Below are 22,423 nucleotides of genomic sequence, written 5' to 3'. Positions count from 1 at the left end.
GAAAACAGTCCCACGGATGTTGGTTAATGATTGAAGCCGTCTGGCAGGTGGTTTATCAGTTAAATATGGTGGGTCGTGTAGTTATTTCATTTTCTGCTGTTTTAGGAAGATTTAGAGGCCGTAATATCTGTGTTTTTCAGCTGGAGGGACATTCTGCTACTGATTTATTGAGGTTTGTTCAGCATCACCTGGTCAGAAGTGTCACTATCCTTTCGCAGTCCTCGTATTTAATTTGTCCGTCATTTGCCACACCGGATTCACTCAGCAGCTCGTCAACTGTGACACAAACATAAATATCATTATTATTCGATTCATTTCACTAATTAGCACTATAAATGTAATTATGGGTAAGCTATGGGAGATGGTTAAGCTGAACATTTCTTCTACTGAACTCAAAAGGAAGATATTTTGAAGAAAGCCTGTAAAACAAGAAACAGAGTGATTTATTTAAAAAAATTTAGAAACGTGTAACCATTGACTTCCTTAATATTGTTTTTCCCTACTATGGAAGTCAGTGGTTCAGAAAAAGGAAAGTCATAAAGGATTAGAACAGTATGACGGAGAGTAATGGTGTGTAAATATTCACTTTTGGGTGAACTATCCCTTTATCACTTGTGTGCTGTTGAGGATGTTTTCATGCACTTTGGGGTGATTTTGAGTCTTAATTTGGCCACAACTTTCTCTGTGTTCAAGCATATTGAATGATTTTTGGTGACAAATCTTATTTTGACACATATTTTTGGAAAACACTTTGAAAATGTTCAAAAACTTAATACATTTTTAGCAAGTTGACTCCCCTTTGGTTATGTTGGGGGATGTTTTTGCCCAATTGACTTCCATTATAAAGACATTTTTTGATTGAAAACCATGACAGCATATAATCATGCATTTTTGGTTGCTGCTGGATTTCCCTGTTGCAAAGAGGTCAAATTTGTCATTTTTACTGTGGATCATCAGTTGCAGCACAAAAGAGCTTAGCTTATGCCTTTTTATATGGAGTATAGTGGGTTAATGCTGACAACAGATGATAAACAGTAAAAATTACAAACCCAACAGACAAAAAACAGCAACAGTCAAGAATTCACGATTATATGCCTTCAGCCTTTAAACTCTATTTATCATAGCGATTTGAGGTTTGCTACAGGCTGTCTGTAGACTAACGCACCATTCTGAACTGTATGCCGAAGCTGAGTGGCCTTCTTTGAATGTAAGAAGATACTTTAAAGTTTAAGTTTCTGACGGTATGATAATCTTGGATAAAAATATCATGGTTTCAGGATATCACGGTACTCTGATTACTGCTCAAAAAGAGTTCTTTTAAATGTCTAGGTAAAATAACAACAACCTTTCTCCCCCATTGAACACAATATATTTTATTTTAGGAAATAATTATAATATGTTGGAACAGTAAACATGATCTAAACTAAAATAAATCCTCTTCATTAGTTTCAAAAGCACAGATTTCTTTACAACACATACAAAAACATTTAAAAAAACCTTGCATATACCTTAGGAAAGATATGCAGAAAATATATATACATAACAGAAAATGTTTGAGGTTTTAAAACCTTGACTTTTCCAAACCACATTAAACCTTGAAACCAGTTATTGTCCCATCCCTAGAAGGTACAGGATGACTCTGGTCTACAAGGCTCTTCTTGGTTTGGCGCCTTTATACCTGTTCCCTTCTTCATAGGTCAAAAAGCCACTATGCCCAATGTTCAAGTGATAGTTATCATTTATCTGATCCCCAGGTTCGAACTGAAATAGGGGAGCAAGCTTTTAGTCATGCCGCCCCCTCATCCTGGAATACTCTTCAGTCTGAACTAGGTATACCGCAGTTTGGAACAGTCAGGGTTTTAAAACCGCCAACAATTTCTGTAATACCGTTCCTGAGGTAAGTTTTTTTTACAGTTTTTTTTGTTTGTTTTTAGGACAACACACTGAAAAAAGTGTTGCAAGCAGAACTGTTGCAAGCAATTTATTTGTGTTGAATATAAACAAACAAATTAAATAGAAAAATGTTCAACTTAATTTGTTTGTTTAAATTCAACCCAAATAAATTGTTTACAACCACTTAACGTAAAAAATTGAGTAAATCCAAGAAATCATCTTTGAATAATTTTTTTCAGTGCAGTATCTTTAGCAGAAAAAAATATCCAAAGATGCCGTTTTAAATTGTAAAGTATCGGTGGTTTTTAAAACTAATTAAGTCAGCAGAAGTCAGTGATTAATTTTCATTATTTAGCCTGACATGTTTACTCCTCCAAAATATTATAAATCTTTCAAAACATAAAATATATTGCTTTCAAAGGGGAAAAAAGGTTTTGTTTTTAAGTCAGATATTAAAAAGAATATATTTTAGTGATCACAATACCGTGATATCGTGAAAGCGTGATATTTTTATCTAAGGTTATCATGCCGTCAGAATCTTATAATGGCCCATGCCTAGTCTGAACTGAAAATGTCTGAGCTCATCACAATTAAATCATTTCGCTCAATTGCTCAATTATTCTCAATGTTTTAACATATTGTTATGTGGTGTGGCTAAACAACCAAACTATACTTTTATATTATTTTGATTATCTTTTTTTCATAAGTCATGTGCTGCAGACCTCTTGGCCAGGTCACCCTTGTAAATGAGATCTATATATACTGTCATGGCTTTGCAATCAAAGATGTGATTATAATGGACGTCATTGGGAAAAAGCTGCCCCAACATATGAATCAATGAGTTAATTTGAACAGTACACAAGGGTTAAACTTCTAGTGGGAGTATAAAAATGCAACAGCTCTGAAAGATAACTAGCGGCTAGATTATGTAAGGATTTATACATCAGTAAGAGAACTTTAAAATCGATTTTGAATGGGCAGCCAATGGAGACTCCCAATTTGGTCACATCTGAGGCTGTTTTGAATAAATCCAAACCTTCTTGATCTTTGAGTTTTTCTCCAAAGAGCGTGAGTCTGGCTCTGAGCTCTGCCGCAGTGATAAATCCTTGTTTCTCTGTGTCCGTCAGCCTCACGGCCTGCAGGATCTCGGCCCGCGGGTTCTCCTGCTGGATCTGCTCATGCATGATGCTAAGAAACGTGGAGAAATCTAACTCTCCGCGCTTATCTGGAACAGACAGAGAGTCAGAGAGCTTCGCCAAAAAAGCTTTGCATACAGAATCACATCTGACAGGCTGAGAGTTATATTCCCAAAGGTTTATATTTAGCACATTGCATCACATTTATTCAGATGATCATGAGGAAAACGTGTGGTGTTCAGTGTTGGGTGTGATTAGTTACCATAACAATATTAACAATAATAATAATAATAATAATTATAATAATAAATGTAACCAGTTATTGTAATTAAATTACTTATCTGCTGATACAAATAAAGGATGAAAATATACTTGCCTTAAATACAGTAAATAAATCCAAAAGTTCAGGATAACTCAATTTAAATATTTAAATACTGTAAATATATTCAACAGTTCAGGATAACTCAATTTAAATATTTATATACTGTAAATATATTCAACAGTTCAGGATAATTCAATTTAAATATTTAAATACTGTAAATAAATAAACAGTTCAGTATAACTCAATTTAAATATTCAAATACTGTAAATATTTTCAACAGTTCAGGATAACTCAATTTAAATATTTAAATACTGTAAATATATTCAACAGTTCAGGATAACTCAATTTAAATATTTAGATACTGTAAATATATTCAACAGTTCAGGATAACTCAATTTAAATATTCAAATACTGTAAATATTTTCAACAGTTCAGGATAACTCAATTTAAATATTTAAATACTGTAAATATATTCAACAGTTCAGGATAACTCAATTTAAATATTTATATACTGTAAATATATTCAACAGTTCAGGATGACTCAATTTAAATATTTAAATACTGTAAATATATTCAACAGTTCAGGATAACTCAATTTAAATATTTAAATACTGTAAATATATTCAACAGTTCAGGATAACTCAATTTAAATATTTATATACTGTAAATATATTCAACAGTTCAGGATGACTCAATTTAAATATTTATATACTGTAAATAAATTCAACAGTTCAGAATAATTCAATTTAAATATTTAAATACTGTAAATATATTCAACAGTTCAGTATAACTCAATTTAAATATTTCAATATTGTAAATATATTCAACAGTTCAGTATAACTCAATTTAAATATTTAAAAAGTGTAAATAAATCTAACAGTTCAGTATAACTCAATTTAAATAAATACTGTAAATATATTCAACAGTTCAGGATAACTCAATTTAAATATTTAAATAGTGTAAATATATTCAACAGTTCAGTATAACTCAATTTAAATATTTATATACTGTAAATATATTCAACAGTTCAGGATAACTCAATTTAAATATTTAAATAGTGTAAATATATTCAACAGGTCAGGATGACTCAATTTAAATATTTAAATACTGTAAATATATTCAACAGTTCAGGATAACTCAATTTAAATATTTATATACTGTAAATATATTCAACAGTTCAGGATAACTCAATTTAAATATTTAAATACTGTAAATAAATTCAACAGTTCAGGATAACTCAATTTGAATATTTAAATACTGTAAATATATTCAACAGTTCAGGATAACTCAATTTAAATATTTAAATACTGTAAATATATTCAACAGTTCAGGATAACTCAATTTAAATATTTAAATACTGTAAATAAATTCAACAGTTCAGGATAACTCAATTTGAATATTTAAATACTGTAAATATATTCAACAGTTCAGGATAACTCAATTTAAATATTTAAATACTGTAAATATATTCAACAGTTCAGTATAACTCAATTTAAATAAATACTGTAAATAAATTCAACAGTTCAGGATGACTCAATTTAAATATTTATATACTGTAAATATATTCAACAGTTCAGGATGACTCAATTTAAATATTTAAATACTGTAAATATATTCAACAGTTCAGTATAACTGAATTTAAATATTTAAATACTGTAAATATATTCAACAGCTCAGGTGAATTCAATTTAAATATTTAAATACTGTAAATATATTCAACAGTTCAGGATAACTTAATTTAAATATTTATATACTGTAAATATATTCAACAGTTCAGTATAACTCATTTTAAATATTTCAATATTGTAAATATATTAAACAGTTCAGTATAACTCAATTTAAATATTTAAATAGTGTAAATAAATCTAACAGTTCAGTATAACTCAATTTAAATAAATACTGTAAATATATTCAACAGTTCAGGATAACTCAATTTAAATATTTAAATAGTGTAAATATATTCAACAGTTCAGGATAACTCAATTTAAATATTTATATACTGTAAATATATTCAACAGTTCAGTATAACTCATTTTAAATATTTCAATATTGTAAATATATTAAACAGTTCAGTATAACTCAATTTAAATATTTATATACTGTAAATATATTCAACAGTTCAGGATAACTCAATTTAAATATTTATATACTGTAAATTTATTCAACAGGTCAGGATGACTCAATTTAAATATTCAAATACTGTAAATATATTCAACAGTTCAGGATAACTCAATTTAAATATTCAAATACTGTAAATATATTCAACAGTTCAGGATAACTCAATTTGAATATTTAAATACTGTAAATATATTCAACAGTTCAGGATAACTCAATTTAAATATTTAAATACTGTAAATAAATAGAGAGTTTAATTATGTCTATGATTTGTGATTTATACGGATTTCATGTAAGACTGAGTCAAGTAATTAAAGTCCTTACTGAGTAATAAATTAGTTATAGTAATTAGAAAAGTAATTTAAATACAACTTAAATTATGCAATTAGTAATTAATAACAGTTTTGAAATAACATACTCAATGCTGTGATGTTAGATCAAATTCAAACGCTTCTTCAGTGTAAGAAACACTGTGGTAAATCCAGCGCTCTGTTTTTCCTCTGCGATGACTCTATAAACCATCTTTCTACATTCACTGTCCTTATCTGGGCGTATTGGGCAGCGAGGCTTGCCAATGTTATGGTTGAGCTTTATCCACTCACTCCTACAGATTTCAAGTTTGTTTTACGTAGTAAGCAAAGTTTACACTGTTGACTTTACCTGGGGTTTTGAATGTTTAGGAGGATGTCCCACAGATAACTTAACATTGACATGAGTCATTTGTTTGGACGTTTAAATACTTTCAGTACTTCAGTTTAATGTTTGGAGTCACTATAAGTCAATGATTCTGAGTTTCTGAGTCTTTAATGATACATTTTAGTCAAGACAATTTTTTATTAATATAGTGCTTTTTGCAATATTGATTGTCTTAAAGGTGCTTGACATATTAATAAATATGCAAAAAAATTAGTATGAAGCGATGCAAATTATTGTCTATACATTATTTAATATATACATTATATATACACTCAATTATATACATTAAAAATGTATATAAACCCTACTGATGGTTGGGTTTGTCCTTATTTGACTCCAATGCAGCATTTTTAGAGTATATATATATATATATATATTCATTTTCTTTTCATTCCACTGCGGAATGAACTTCCAACTTATCCAGCATATGTTTTACGCAGCGGATGCCCTTCCAGCTGCAACCCTGGGAACACTGGGAAACACCCACACGCTCTTGCACACACTCACTACAGCCAATTTAGTTTATTCAATTCACCTATAGCGCATGTCTTTGGTCTGTGGAGGAAACCGGAGCACCCAGAGGACACCCATGCCAACATGGGGAGAACGTGCAAACTCCACACAGAAATGCCAACTGACCCAGCCAAGGCTCGAACCAGCGACCTTTTTGCTGTGAGGCGGTTGTGCTACCCACTGCACCACCATGCTGCCCCATATACCTGTATACATATATATATATATAAATAATAAAAATACAGTTTATAGTATTAATAATAATAATATATATTTTAATAATATTTTATAATAATATAATACATTATTAACATAAAATAATTGAGAATAATATATAAATAATAGAAAATAGGTTAAAAATTTTCAACCTAAATGTATTGGGTTTGTCTATATTTGGCCCAGTGCTGAATTAAAACAACCCAGCACTTTTTAGAGTGTATTGTAGATGATCAGAATCTTAAAACTAATATTTTATATATGTCCTTTACTTTTTATTTCAACCATCATTGGTACCAATCATGGGATTGTAGTTCTTTCCATCAACAACGAGTTAAAATATGGATAAATTATGGATGAATTATTAATTAGATGGATAATTTAGTTTATGACTGACAACTTTTTTTTAATTGCTATAAAAAACAGCAATAGATTCTGAAAAAGTGCACTCTTATCTGACTGACAGAAGGAGAGATATGGAAAACCATTTGGAAACATGATTATGTTGTATTTCACAGTTCACTTTTACATAATGCATACCAATTCTATGGGTCAGCAAGTGTCTGCGGAGCTCCAGCAGGGTCGGACAGCAACCCAGAGACCTCATGACCGTTAGCAGATCCTGCACCTTCAGTTTACCATTGCGCTTCTGATCATACAGCGAAAAACACTCTTTATACTCTAAATAAAGGGAAATATGTAAAGTGTTACTACACTGAAAGAGTCTACACTGTGAACAATTTCCTGTAGGATCTACAGTAACTTACAGCAAATCAATTACAGCAAAATACTGTATTTATATATACAGCACCATTTATCTTGATGTATATGTTTTTAAAGTGTAGTATCTTTACTGTAAATATGTACAGTAATTTTCACAATGCAACTTTAAAATACAGTAACATACCGTTTAACTGTCCTACAGTAAAATTCAGATGTAAATGTGAAAATGTTATTTACATTTACAGCACTATTTATCTTGCTCTATATGTATTTACAGTATATTATATCTTTACTGTAAATATATACAGTATATTTCACAATGTGACTTTAAAATAGAGTAACATACTGCAGAACTGATCTACAGTAAAATGCAGATGTAAATGTAAAAAATGTTATGAACATACAGCGCCATTAATCTTGCTCTATATGTATTTACAGTATACTATATCTTTACTGTAAATAAATACAGTAATTTTCACAATGCAACTGTAAAATACAGTAACATACTGCATAACTGTCATACAGTAAAATTCAGATGAAATGTGAAAACGTTATTTACATTTACAGCACCATTTATCTTGCTCTATATGCATTTACAGTATATTATATTTTACTGTAAATATGTACAGTAATTTTCACAATGCAACTGTAAAATACAGTAATATACTGCCGAACTGATCTACAGTAAAAGTCAGATGTAAATGTGAAAGCGTTATTTACATTTACAGCACTGTTTATCTTGCTCTATATGTATTTACAGTATAGTATATATTTACTGTAAATATATACGGTTATTTTCACAATCCAACTGTAAAATACAGTAACATACTGCATAACTGTAATACAGTAAAATTCAGATGTCAATGTGAAAACGTTATTTACATTTACAGCACTGTTTATCTTGCTCTATATGTATTTACAGTATATTATATCTTTACTGTAAATATGTACAGTAATTTTTACAATTCAACTGTAAAATACAGTAACATACTGTCTTACTGATCTTTAGTAAAAGTCAGATGTAAATGTGAAAATGTTATTAACTTACAGCGCCATTTATCTTGCTCTATATGTATTTACAGTATATTATATCTTTAGTGTAAGATAGACAGTAATTTTTATAATGCAACTGTAAAATACAGTAACATCCTGCATAACTGTTATACAGTAAAGTTTAGATGTAAATATGAAAATGTAAATGTTATGTACATTTACAGCACCATTTATATTGCTGTACATGTATTTACACTATAGTATTTACTGTAATCTGACAATGCAACTTTAAAATACAACAACATACTGCAAAACTGTCCAGCAGTAAAAATCAGTTCATATTACAGTAAAATACAGTAAATTACAGTAATCATTAACAGCGTGGTGTGCAATCTTTTTTATGCAATCTTAAAAGTCACATTTTTATTGACCAAAGTTAGCTTATAAGTGACATCATCAGATAATTGAGATGTATCCAGATCACAGACTACAATGTTTGTTTATCTTGCTGATAAGGATATAGTTTGGCAGGGTATCTTTATAATCCCAAATGAAGGATTAGCTTTGGCAAAAATTCAGACAACCCGTTTAGCAGAGCATCAAGATTACAGCAGAATCAACAACAGCAGGTGGATGGCGTGACACAATACTTTTTTGCATTTCTGCAGAGTTTACAGTGCATAATATGTCGTGTTTTTGTTTGTATTCCCTTATTTTGTGTACATTTGTGTTTCCTGTTCACTCTTGCTGTGTGTTTATGCATCAGTGGATCTTCCCTGTGTTTGTGCTTCAGTAATCAGCAACAAATACCACTTTGTCTCTAGTAAAAGAATAGCATGTTGAATGGCTTCAGTGTCCGTTCATGCTTTATAATAATTACTTTAATAATCATAACCCATTAAACCAGCAATACACATTTATATACTGTCATGCTTGGCATTATTTAGCAATTGTATATTATAATTTATGATGTACAGTTAAAAACAAAATAATTAGTTTTTTTATTTACCAAATTGCTGTTCAAAGGAGAATTGTTTTTTTTTATCAAATTTGTAAACATAAAAGTTTTAATAACTCATTACTAATACTAACTAATCAATCTTTGTCATGACACCAGTATTTTAAATTATTTTGCAAGGTTACATTGCAATTCAAAGGCGTTAATAGGTTCATTTGGTTAACTAGGCAAGGAATATTTGAAAAACAATTAAAATTTCACAGAAGAGTTAATAATTTTGTCTTCAAATGTATATAGCATGTGCCGGGTGTAACTGTAGTATTTTTCAGCTAAAAAATTTGATTATACATATGATAATGAAATATTAGAACAAGAATCATTTATTAAAACATTAAAATCTCTTTTCAGTTCTGCTCCAAAATACTTGTTTTCTGAAATATTAATCCTTCAAAACTCTAATTCTCACCTATTTGACATAAATATGTTTTTTTTAATCATTTAAAACAACATTTAAACTGACTGTGTTCACTTGATGTTTTACATATGTGAATAAAAACAGGTCAGAAAAGGATATAATTTCATTTTTACATAAAATAAACATATCACTACTGAATGACGACAAAACATTAGGCTATTTCACCCATATTTCGACATTTTATCCCACGCTTTGATAGTTAATGACAGTTAATGTGTTCTGGTGGCTTATTACCATATTTTGGAGCTTTGTGCAAGACACAAAACCAAATTTATATAACTAAACGGATAGCAAATACACAATATCTGTAAGAGACGTTATAATGCAGAGAATAAACCTGCTTACCGCTGATTTGATCTTGACTGAGGAATTTCGCCTGCGATAACATAAGAAGTCAATTCAATTAGTTAATATGTTGTTTTACACTTAAATGATATATAAAACAGATGTCAAACTGACCATGTTGGTGTTCTGTCCTGCTCTAAATGTCGTCAGGCGTTTGTAATGAAGCGAACTTTTACCCCGGCAGATGGCGCTCGACAACAGAAGGCAAAATCTCCATCAAATACCATTGACAGGTTTCGAGGGACGTTATTAAAACATATAATATCCTTAAATGTGTCACGTACATCATGCCATTCAATCCTTTTTGAGTGATTTTAATATGATGTCTCCGGTAACAATCACTGAACAAACCAAGCAAGCACTGGGAAAAAAGCGCGGGTCACGTGACAGCTGCGTCAACGGTCGTCAGACTTGATTTTACGCTTGATCGACGCTGAGAAACTAAATAAATAAAATTATGTACAATTGTAGCATTATTAGGATATTTACGTATTATATTTAACCAAGAAGATACAATAATAAGCTAATTTTGTTTGTTTGTACATAAAACTAGATTGAATGATGAATTGAGTAAAAAAGCTATATAAATATCACACTTTCCCCATTAAAGACGTGTAATATAAAAGCGTAAAGACCTTAATGTTATTTAATATAAATCAATTTGCAGAAATCTGAGAATTCTGAGAAACAATATAAATAAATTATACCTATAAAAGAAATAACTACTAGCCATTTCCAGGCTGGTTTCCAGCCATTTCCAGCCTGGTCTTAGCTGGTCAAGCTGGAAAATGACCAGCAAAATCCAGCTAAAACCAGCTTGACCTGCCTGGTTTAAGCTGGACATAGCTGGTTTTGGCTGGGCTCCCAGCCTGGCTAGGCTGGTCAAGCTGGTTTAAGCTGATCATTTTCCAGCCTGACCAGCTAAGACCAGGCTGGAAATGGCTGGAAACCAGCCTGGAAATGGCCAAAACCCCTCTAAAACCAGGCTGGTCAACCAGCCAACCAGCCTAGGCTGGTTTAAGCTGGATTTTCAGTAGGGAAGTGTAATAAACCATTGTAAATCTGTCTATGTGTATTTGTTAGTAGGCTACATTAACTAAACAGGATTTAATGATGAATAAAGTAAAAACCAACCAAAACAAAATCTCACTTTTCTTAATCGCAGAACATTAAGACTTGTAATATAATGATGTATAGCCTAAGCAGACACATATTTAATTAAATATGAATCGATTTTCAGAAATTTGAACATTAAAGAAACTGAAGTTCAAAGCTTTTTATTTAATCTTGTCAAAGTTTTCACTGTCAACATACAGAACTTAGATTTCCACAATGTTTTTAGGTATAAAATGTAATATAAACCAGACAAATAATACATGACCATAAGAAATAAAAAATGAAGGTGAATGATGAAGGAATATAGAAAGGAACAACACTGGAAAACTTGGTGTTTATAAGTAATAGTGAAGAAAATCAATCTTGACAACTTAGAATAGAGTAAAGTATTGCAGGAATGAGTCTGAAATGGGAACAACACTCTCCAAAAACAACAGTGAAATGATGGAAAGAGTTTATGTTTTGTGATGTAAGTGATATTTTTCAGTCTGTAAGTGTGGTGTGTTTGTTTCTGAGGTGTAATGTGTAAAGAGCCCACGGTTCTGGGATATACATCACTCCTGGATATTTCTTCCGCAACACTTCATCGTTCCACAGACAGGTGACCCAGACGCTCACTAAAAAGAGCGAAATCGAGAAACTGTAGAGCAGAAACAGTCCATTACTGTCAGGAAGAAAACCTTTACGCTTCTGATGCAGAACTGTAGCCGTCATGGCGAAAAACGTGAAAATAAATGGGATGAAAATCTGTCCTTCTGTCACCAGATACCTGGGAATTAAATAGCAATTTATAATTTACTTCCAACTTAATTTAAACAAAATAAAACTCTTCTAAAAGGTGTCTATTATAATACAGTAAAAACCCTTTTATGAGTTAGACATAAATGTTAATTGATGGTAACATCTAGAAAACTTTATATTCATTTCACCAGGACTTTTAGATACACTAACCAGTAGTAAAGGCCACTAGGACCCAGCAGAAGCCAAGCTGAGACAGGCATCTTCTCCTCTGCTTTGACAATTGTGAAACATCCAGTGAAATACAGGAACAGGATGAGAAACAGAGGGACATACCTGTAAAATAAAACACTTTTTACATCATTTACAGGTGAAATAAACAATCCAAGAGAATTAGTGTATACACAAAAAAATATGAACTTCAGGTAGTTTTAATGAGTTTCTTTTTTTTTCTAATAAACTATTTTCATATCCATTTGGTTAATTAGTATGAAACAAATCTGTAGGTTGTAAAATATCTTAAGGCTTACCACATAAAATGGCCCAGACTTTCATCATAATACTGTAGTAACTCAAATGAGTCAATCTGTCAGAAAACACAGAAAAAAGGCATTGTTTAGGCATTTTTTACTGTACACTAAAATCTGTCATGGTACAGTGGGGTGCTATTGACCTGAATTTTTGATTTTATGTTGACAACAACCAAAGAAATCCATATATGAAAAGAAAACAAATAGCATTACTTTACCAATTAAGTTCTGTGTAATAAAATGAAATGAAGCAGGGAAAAAGTATTGAACACATGAAGCAAGGCAGTGAAAGCCCAGACAGCAGCTGAAATCTCTCAGTAGTTCTTCAGCAACCCTCTGCCCTTCCTAAGTGTAAATGAATATCAGCTGCTTCAATAGAATATCTACATAAGCAGGAGGATGAAGATGAAACCAGGGTGGACATTTCAGACAATGATCCAAAACACGGCCAAGGAGACTCTCAGATGCTTTCAGAGAAAGAAAATCAAGCTGTAGAATGGCCCAGCCAATCACCTGATCCGAATCCAATCCAAAATACAAAATAAAGATCAGATGTGACAGATGAGACCCAAAGAACCATAAGGATTTTGACACTCTGTTGAAGTCTGTGAGACACTCACACCTGAGCAATGCATGTGACTTCATTCTCCATATGAGAGGCGTCTTTAAGCTGCAGCACCAAAAAGCCTTTATATAAAGTATTAAAGACATTTCAGTAGTTCAGTGCTTCCTCCTTCTGTCATTCCATTCTCATTACAAAGAGCAATTTTAGTTTTGTTATATTTTTGTTTGTATTGTTTGGGGTTTTACCAAAATTTGGTTCAATTTGATGTCAACAGCTCCTTTAGAAATATTATTCCCAGGAAAAAACATGACGTGTTCGATATTTTTTCCTCCACTGTATATATAGCTGCCAAAAAGGCCAGCATCCAAAACATCTGCTTTACAATGATGTCCACCATGTTAGCTGAATTGGTCACATGACTAAAATGCATCATTTTCAAAAGCCTCTATTTTCACAGTCCACACTGCAACACAAAAACTATGTTTTCAAATTTATCCACTTTGGACAGCGTTTTCAAAAGGACACATTTTTGTTTCTTAGGCCATGTCCACACGTAAACAGGTAGTTTTATGAACAGTTTTCCTCGCTTTCATTTAAAAAAAAAACTCAGTTCACATAAAAATGCAAAAACACATTGTGATGCATGTTAAGGGCACGCCAAACTAACAGGGAGCCATAATGACTTTTATGCTGGGTTCACACCAAACAGGGTTAAATTAAGTATTTTCGTGAGTAAATTGCATATAAGTCAATGCAAACGTATGAACAGAGGTGGATTTTCCCATGCCCCGGGCAAACGACATGGAATATGCGATGTGTTTCCTGCAAATTTGCCTCATTTGCATCTTCCATGTTTGGTGTGAACCCAGCAATGTCGGCCAATCAGAAAGCAGAATCATCATGAGGCACAACCACACTGAACCCAGAGTTTTGGAAACAGTGTTGCCAGATTGGGTGGTTTCCCACCCAATTGGCCGATTTTGAGTTTACTTTTCCGTGTAAAAAATGACATTGGCAGGTAGTGTAAATTTGGGCGGTTTTGCAACGGCGTCGCCGCCAGCCCCGGTCTGCACCCATACACCTGTTTTGATCTCCCAAAGAGATGCCAAAGCCCCCGTTCTTCACATACACATGCTTAGAACAGTGTAGAAACACTTGTGATCCCCCCCACCACCTCTGCTTCAACCCAGGTTATTATAGTCTATTGATTGTTGGGTGGCGCTTTTTGGTTTTCAGCGTTTTTTTACAGCTTTTGGGCTGGAAACAGTCATCAACATCTGGCAACACTATTTGGAAAATCTTCACCCAAAACGAGTTTTCAGAAAGGTTCGGTTTCAGTCACTCGATACTTAAATAGCTTAAAAATGCTGTCTCCATGAGGACAGAAGGCCGAAATGGAGAGAATAATATGCATCTTTAAATGAAAACGTATTAGTGTGGACATGGCCTCAGAAAGGTTGAGTTTTGTGTGTGTGTGTGCATATATGTGGGTTTCACCAGTGTGAGTGTGTGTTTCACCAGTGTGTGTGGTGTGAGTCTCTTGATAATGGGGTTTTCTCTGAGGGTAAGGTGTGTCTGGTATCCACTGATCAGCAGCCGCTGGTTAATGGATTCCCCCATAAGGTGAATGCTGGAGCCCATGACGAAGGTGATGATGCACAGGTACATGGCGGAGCGAGGCAGTGTCTTCGGGCTGCGCTCCATCAGCTCAAACACACAGAAAACACACACAAAAACATCATTCAGTTCTCATGTCTAGTTTGGTCAAGATTAACTCTGACTTATGATTGGCAAAAATCACAACATTTAGGGAAACGCTGCAAAAAAAAATAAAGTGCTGGGTTCCACACATTGGACCCTTTTCACATTTCGTGTTTCTCTGCAGCAGAAGTCATCACAGTTGGTAAACTAAGAGCGCATTGAATGGGAGAGTACAACAAATCATTATTTTACAATCAGATTTGCTGAAATAATACAATAAAAACTCCACAATGCTGTTATCAAGACTTTCAGAAAAAGGATAAAAATAGTGTAAGACTGATAACGGCATCTGTTGCGTAAAACATATGCTGGAATAGTTGGCGGTTCATTCCGCTGTGGCGACCCCTGATTAATAAACAGACTAAGTTGAAGGAAAATTAATAAATGAATTTTCAAGGATTTAAGATGCTGATGACGATCAAAGGTGTCATAACAGCCTTGTGAAAAGGGTTCATCCCTTAATGTCGTGCCAGTGCAAAGTTAACTAAATTGTTTTTGCAATTTTTTCAGTAAGTTGGTTGAACATAAAACTTTTAAGCTGTCCCTCCTAAAACCTCAAGAATTGTGTTGTTTGAGCTAATATTAATTAAGTAGTTTATAAATATTTTTAGAGTGTACTACATAAAAGTATGTAGTTTTATAATTAATTATAACTATATATAATTATATAATACAACAATACTGTAAAATAATGATATATGTGTATATACACACACACACACAGTTGAAGTCAGAATTATTAGCCCCCCCATTTTTTTTTTTATATTTCCCAAATGATGTTTAACAGATAAAGGAAATTTTTACAGTATGTCCGATAATATTTTTTCTTCTGGAGAAAGTCTTATTTGTTTTATTTCGGCAAGACTAAAAGCAGTTTTTAATTTTTTAAAATTCATTTTATGGTCAATATTATTAGCCCATTTAAGCTATATATTTTTTCAACTGTCTACAGAACAAACCATCATTATACAATAACTTTCCTAATTACCCTAACCTGCCTAGTTAACCTAATTAACCTAGTGAAGCCTTTAAATGTCACTTTAAGCTGTATAGAAGTGTCTTCAAAAATACCTAGTCAAATAATATTTACTGTCATCATGGTAAAGATAAAATAATTCAGTTATTAGAAATGAGTTATTAAAACTATTATGTTTAGAAATGTGCTGAAAAAAATCTTCTCTCCGTTAATCAGAAATTGGGAAAAAAAAAATAAACAGCATTATATATAAATATATATAGTGTTTTTAATGCAAAAAACATTAAATGTGCTGTATATAATTTTTGACTTTTCTAAAGCATAAAATATCATAACCCTAACCATAACCATAATACCATTAGGTGAGCAGGTTACATTGTCCCCGTGTCCCAACATCAAGCTACATGACGAGATTTGCAGTGATAAGCAAGTTGGCTGTTCACACTAGACGAAACACAACAGAAATTCAGAAGCACAGAATAGTGCACTCACTGCACTTCAACGAGATGCTAAAGTTCATAACCTAATTAGTAAATATTAAATCTCTTTATTAAATGTACATGCCGAATTACTAATATGTGTTGGTTTGCCCTGAGTCACAGTTCTGAGGTTCAATTTCAAATGGTTAATTTTATTGTCAAGATCTGAGGTGAACTATCTGCTGCTGCTTTCAGTTGTATAAATGTGATGTAAAATGGCATTTAAACTCACGTTATTAGCATTTAACACTGAATAAAGTATCCGAGGTTTACCTGAGGTGATCATAGATTATCCTGTTGTTCACCTGAGAGAAATAGCTGTTTCTAAAATATAAATTTCAGGTGTCTGTTAGAACGAAAACTCCTTTTAATATGGAAAATATTCCTTCTATCGGGTGCCGTTGCTTTTATTTAGAGCACGGCTTAAATCAGCCTTTATGTTCGACAGTCAGACTCGCTCCTGTTGATATCTGGTAATCTGCGATTGTGTTTTGAACCAGGGGTGCAATACCTAGTTCAACCACTGGGTGTCCAACTTACATACTGCGCCTTTAATTTCTTATGCAACGGCAAATAGCATAACTTTAACACTGATCTGAGTACACTGCAAAAAAAAGTTTGTCTTGCTTTTAGTCCACATATCTAAACATTCTTAAATCAAGAAGCGTTTTCTAGACAAGTAACAAATATAGTCTTGTTTTCAAAGTTTTTTCTCACTTAAACTAAATAATCTGCCAATAGATTAAGCAGAATAACTTATTATTTATCTTACCCCACTATTGTTTTGCTTGTTTTAAGGAAAAAACCTTAATTTTGGCATATTATGTTTTAAAATAAGACAATATGTTTTGCTTGTCTAGAAAATGCTTTTTGGTTTACAAATTTTTAGATATTTGATCTAGAAACCAGACGAAATCTCTAAATAAGAAAAGCATTTGTTGCAGCGTACAGTTTCGTCATGATAGCAGATTTCCTGATGCTTGCAGCGAGTTTCATCAATCATTCAAAATGCGTTTATTTTCCTGACAGAGGAATTGCTCAAGAAGATGAAACACACGCTACGTTTTAGCAGATATTTCTGGTGACGTAAAGGTCAGAGATGCTTTAGTTCAGTGACAAATAACAGCTCAGGTTATAAATATCACCTGTTTCTCTGCTCTCTTTGCTCTCTTTGCTAATAAAACACCAGAGTTTTACCCAAGAAACGTGACAGTGACAAAGTGTTCAAAACCAGAGTCAGAAATCATTGTGTTGCGGTTTGTGAATGGATGTGGTTTAGCATTTTAAACAGATGCTGGATAGATAAATCCCTCAATAACTCACCTTGAGCAGAAGCAATGGTGTTGTGATGTTGTACAACATGTGGAAATAATCTGCAGCGCTGGGTTTGTTGAGAGGAAACCAATCCAGCGGACAGAAGATCTGGAAAAACTCCAGAGACATTACATATCATTTCACAAATACAGGCGTAGATGCTTAATTACAGTTTTTTAGGGACTTTGGTGCATTTCTCACAACACTATTTACATTTGCACAACAGTTAATGCATTTCTCAAAACTATTAGTACAAACTGAAAACCTAGTTGATAACATGAAGCGTGTCACCTGCTCAAATGGAGAGCTCATTCCTCAAAAGCAAGTATTGATGTCAATGAAAGTGTGAGTGTCATCACCATGAAAAGTCCTGACACCATTGTTTATGATCAATATAGTCAAATGGCTTTGTCATGTTTTCATTATCACAGTTTACTCTCTACATTTCCAATGCAAAAAAGTCAGATTATGGTGACACGTCCTGAAAATGCTAAAGACAGCACTGTATACTATTAGCACAGCCATTTGAAGACTACAGTAAAGTTCGACATCACTGCATTTAGTGAGGTATCTGAGTACAAGACACTGAATATGTGTGTTTCACATGTTTACTGCATTTGCTCTACAATTCTAATTTATTCACATCATTGTGCGAAAGAATAAACACACCCTTATTTACAACATATATAAACTCTCCTAGGGTAGAGCTGTGCACAACTGTAAACAAAACTGTAGTACATATTGGAACTGAACCTACAACATACACAGGTCTGTAAATCCTTCATCAAACTGTTCAATTTAGCAGACATTTTCAGGAAGAAAAAAAGATTTAAAAGTTTTATAAATTAGCTTGTCAGATTTTAACACTAATTCAACATTTGTGTCTGTAATGACTCCAGTAATGAAATGAGGACTATTAGTTTAATATGGAATGACTATTCAGCATTCACAAGTTCAGTTCATTTTGACTGACATGACATAAGCAGATGATAATGGTCTAAATCAGCAGAGAGTTGCATCTCCAAAAGCATGTGCAATTTGTTGGATGGAATGAGAAACTGCTACTATGATGTGCACAAACAGCACAGTTCAGTCGTACGAAATTGTACGAATTTAAAAAGGAGGCGTGGCACCTAACCCCACCCCTAAACCCAACCGTCATTGGGGGATGAGCAAATCGTACTAAATTGTACGAATTAGATCGTAAGAATTCGTACGAATTAGCCACTAAATCAAAAAGTTACGAATTGCCGTGAGATTGTGTTGGGAAAAATGACTAAATGTTTTGAGAAATGCATGAACTGTTGTGCAAATGTAAATAGTGTCGTGAAAAATGCTCCAGAGCCCCTGAGAAATTAAAATACTTAAGCTATAAAATGAATGGAAAATTGTATGTGATAATATATATCCGAAGTGTACCTCTCTTGGGATCCATGAGCTTAATTTTAAATTTTTTAATAGGATCTACTTTACTCCAATACACCTCAATAGTATTAAGAAAATGTTTGCCAATGCCACAGACCTGTGTTTTAAATGTACAAAAGATAAAGGTACATTCATTCATAGTTTTTGGGACTGTGAAAAATTTTTGCCATTTTGGAAGAAAATACATAAGGTACTGGAAAATATTCTTAAGCTTAATTTTGACATGACCCCAGCTCTGTACTTATTGAATCTTAATGCAAATAATCTGTTTAAAAAAGATGCATTCCAGTTATTTATTGTATCGGTATATTTAGCTAAAAATGTATTTAGCTACTCTGGTCTGCATCACAAGCTCCATCTTTTAAAATGTGGATATAATTTTTTTTTTTTTTTTAGGGGGTTTTCACCTTTATTTGGACAGGAGAGTAGAGAGAATTGACAGGAAAGTGTGGGGAGCAGAGAGAGGGGAAGGATCAGCATAGGACCTCGAGGCGGGAATCGAACCCGGGTCGCCGCGAACACCGGAGTGCATGTGTCGGTGCACTTTTCCACTACGCCATTGGCACCGACTAAAATGTGGATATCACAGATTGCTACATGGCTACCATTAGAAAAACTTACCTATGACAAACATAAAAAATCTGATAGATTTTGGTCAATTTGGTCTCCCCTTTGGGAGTACATAAAAGAGCTCTCTTAAATTAATACAACATCCTTGACATTCATTTACACTTTTTGTTATAACCTACACTTAAAGACTACTCTAAGATGATGTAATTGTACTTTTAATTATTCTTCACCTATTTATTATTATTTTTTTTACATTAATTTCTCTGTTACTTTCACTATCAAGATTGTACATCCTCTTTAATATGTTAAAACATTTTGATGTTAATGTTTTGTGAATATGGGCATACAATAAAAAAAAAATACTTAAGCTATATGTATAGAATTTCAAAATATGAATTATTTTACATTAAATTGTATACAGTTGAAGTCAAAATTATTAGTCCTCCTGTGATTTTTGTTTTTCCTTTTTCAAGTATTTCCCAAATGATGTTGAACAGACTCAGAATTTTTTCACAGTATTTCCTGTAATATTTTTTCTTCTGGAGAAAGTCTTATTTGTTTTACATCGACTAGAATAAAAGCAGCTTTTAATTTGTTAAACACCATTTTAAATTCAATATTATTAGCCCCCTTAAGCAATATTTGTTTTGGATTGTCTACAAAACAAACCACTGTTATACAATGACATGCCTAATTACCCTAACTTTACCCTAATTAACCTAGTTACGCCTTTAAATGTCACTTTAAGCTGAATACTAGTGTCTTGAAGAATATCTAGTCTAATATTATTTACTGTCATCATGGCAAAGATAAAAGAAATCAGCTATTAGAAATGAGTTATTAAAACTATTATGTTTAGAAATGTGCTGAAAATACAGCTATACATAAATATATGCATTAAATACAAATCTTGAGATGTTTTATTGTCTAATCACCATTATTACAGGCCTGCCGATGTCTAGCAGCCAGTTTTGGAGAGTAAAACAGCACCAGAAATGGCTGTGAAACTGATCTGGGGTCAGACAGGACTCTCTCAACTCCCTCGATGCACATCTGAAACACACAATGACAAATATGAAAAGATAATGAGAAATATGATGAAGCATGTCAAGCCTGATGTGTGTTTCCAGAGCATCTGCCAAGGATTTTCATTTATTTATGTCCATCTGCTTCACTCCGTGTAGTCATTTTTATGATTGTTTGACTTTCTGGAGCTGGGGCACAAGTTAAAGCGGAGCTATTATGCAGAAATCACTTTAATAAGGGGTTTAAACCCAGTTGTGTGTCAGCAGTGTGTCAATATATCCAGCCTCTAATGGTAAACATTAATTAATTGTGTGTTTTATAATCAGACTTGATCAAAACACTTGATCGAAACACTTTGATTGACATTCTCCCTTTGTATGATGTCATCAGAGGGGGATAGCCACGCCCACTAGTGCCCATCTCTCCCTCATTAGCATAAACAGCAGCCCTGAGTGAGAAGCAGCCGTCTGTCCATTAGCCATTAGCATAGACTAAGAGGATTATAGATGTGGAGTTTTAGATGAAGCAGCAACAGGAGCGACATCGACTGATACAGCTACATGCAACAAGTTACTTTTTTGGGGAGTAACCCAATTTTGCAATGCATTACTTTCAAAAGTAACTTTCCCCAACACTGTTTAAGTAAATAAACGAACTGAGAGTATGCAAAAGTGTCAGACCTGCTCATAAATGTGGTGTTCAGGCCACAGTTTTGCCTCTTGCGGATGACGGTCGGCATCTCAGCGGCATCAGATGATCATTTTCCACATCAGTGAGTAAAACATGAGGAGAAAAACAGCCTGAATCCTGACGTGTGGTTCTGAAACACAAGACGAAACGTTATTCTCTTCACTTCACTGAGATGGAGAGATTTAGAAAATGAGCAAATGAATAAATCAAGCCTGTCTGGTCCGAGTAAATCCTGAAAGATTGGGTTTTGTTGGCGTTTATATAAGCAAGATTAACCTTTAATCCAAAAACACCTCCCCTCCCTTTGAGGAACACAGGACATGTCTAACAGATTGAATATTTCTTATGAATTTACTGAAAACATCAGTCCATAAAGAAAAAGTTCTATACAAAATCTATTATATAATTTAATATGATATAATATAATATAACATAATATAACAAAATATAATATAATATAATATAATATTATATAATATAACAAAATATAACAAAATATAATATAATATAATATAATATAATATAATATAATATAATATAATATAATATAATATAATATAATATAATATAATAAGATATAATAAGATATAATATAATATAAAATAAAATAATTTAATATAATATAAAATAATATAAAATAACATAATATAATATAATATAATATAAAATAATATAATATAATATGGTATAATATGATATAATATAATATGGTATAATATAATATAAAATAATATGATATTATATAATATAATATAATATAATATAATATAATATAATATAATATAATATAATATAATATAATATAATATAATATAATATAATAAGATATAATATAATATGGTATAATA

At 32.3% G+C, this 22,423-nt stretch overlaps 2 protein-coding genes across 2 annotated transcripts; both read right to left on the bottom strand.

The window, feature by feature from the left end:
* Positions 1-19: 19 nt before the first annotated feature.
* calml4b (calmodulin-like 4b) lies at positions 20-10,612 on the bottom strand. The gene is made up of 5 exons (XM_056451543.1): positions 10,562-10,612; positions 10,386-10,416; positions 7,432-7,572; positions 2,930-3,118; positions 20-276 (listed from the first exon to the last, which is right to left on the bottom strand). The coding sequence occupies exons 1-5, from the start codon at positions 10,610-10,612 to the stop codon at positions 185-187; spliced, it is 504 nt and encodes a 167-aa protein (XP_056307518.1). The 3' UTR covers positions 20-184.
* Positions 10,613-11,735: 1,123 nt separating this feature from the next.
* cln6b (CLN6 transmembrane ER protein b) lies at positions 11,736-21,624 on the bottom strand. Its single transcript, XM_056451542.1, has 7 exons — positions 21,566-21,624; positions 20,795-20,912; positions 17,874-17,972; positions 14,853-15,041; positions 12,770-12,825; positions 12,453-12,575; positions 11,736-12,270 (listed from the first exon to the last, which is right to left on the bottom strand). The coding sequence occupies exons 1-7, from the start codon at positions 21,622-21,624 to the stop codon at positions 11,985-11,987; spliced, it is 930 nt and encodes a 309-aa protein (XP_056307517.1). The 3' UTR covers positions 11,736-11,984.
* Positions 21,625-22,423: the final 799 nt, after the last annotated feature.

Source organism: Danio aesculapii, chromosome 25 (assembly GCF_903798145.1).
Source record: "Danio aesculapii chromosome 25, fDanAes4.1, whole genome shotgun sequence".
Taxonomy (NCBI): domain Eukaryota; kingdom Metazoa; phylum Chordata; class Actinopteri; order Cypriniformes; family Danionidae; genus Danio; species Danio aesculapii.
The sequence above is the reverse complement of the archived record's forward strand: the minus strand, read 5'-3'. Positions and strand labels throughout refer to the sequence as shown.

What these genes read in the sequence shown, in the direction of transcription:
- calml4b (XM_056451543.1), bottom strand. Translation starts at nt 10,612, where the DNA reads ATGGTATTTGATGGAGATTTTGCCTTCTGTTGTCGAGCGCCATCTGCC. An exon ending in GTCGAGCGCCATCTGCCGGG is followed by an intron (nt 10,417 to 10,561) that starts GTAAAAGTTCGC and finishes ATGTTATCGCAG; the next exon opens with GCGAAATTCCTCAGTCAAGA. An exon ending in AAAACTCAAAGATCAAGAAG is followed by an intron (nt 277 to 2,929) that starts GTTTGGATTTAT and finishes TTTGTGTCACAG; the next exon opens with TTGACGAGCTGCTGAGTGAA.
- cln6b (XM_056451542.1), bottom strand. Translation starts at nt 21,624, where the DNA reads ATGCCGACCGTCATCCGCAAGAGGCAAAACTGTGGCCTGAACACCACA. An exon ending in TCGGCAGGCCTGTAATAATG is followed by an intron (nt 17,973 to 20,794) that starts GTGATTAGACAA and finishes GAGTTTTTCCAG; the next exon opens with ATCTTCTGTCCGCTGGATTG. An exon ending in GACTCACACCACACACACTG is followed by an intron (nt 12,826 to 14,852) that starts GTGAAACACACA and finishes GTTTTCTGACAG; the next exon opens with ATTGACTCATTTGAGTTACT.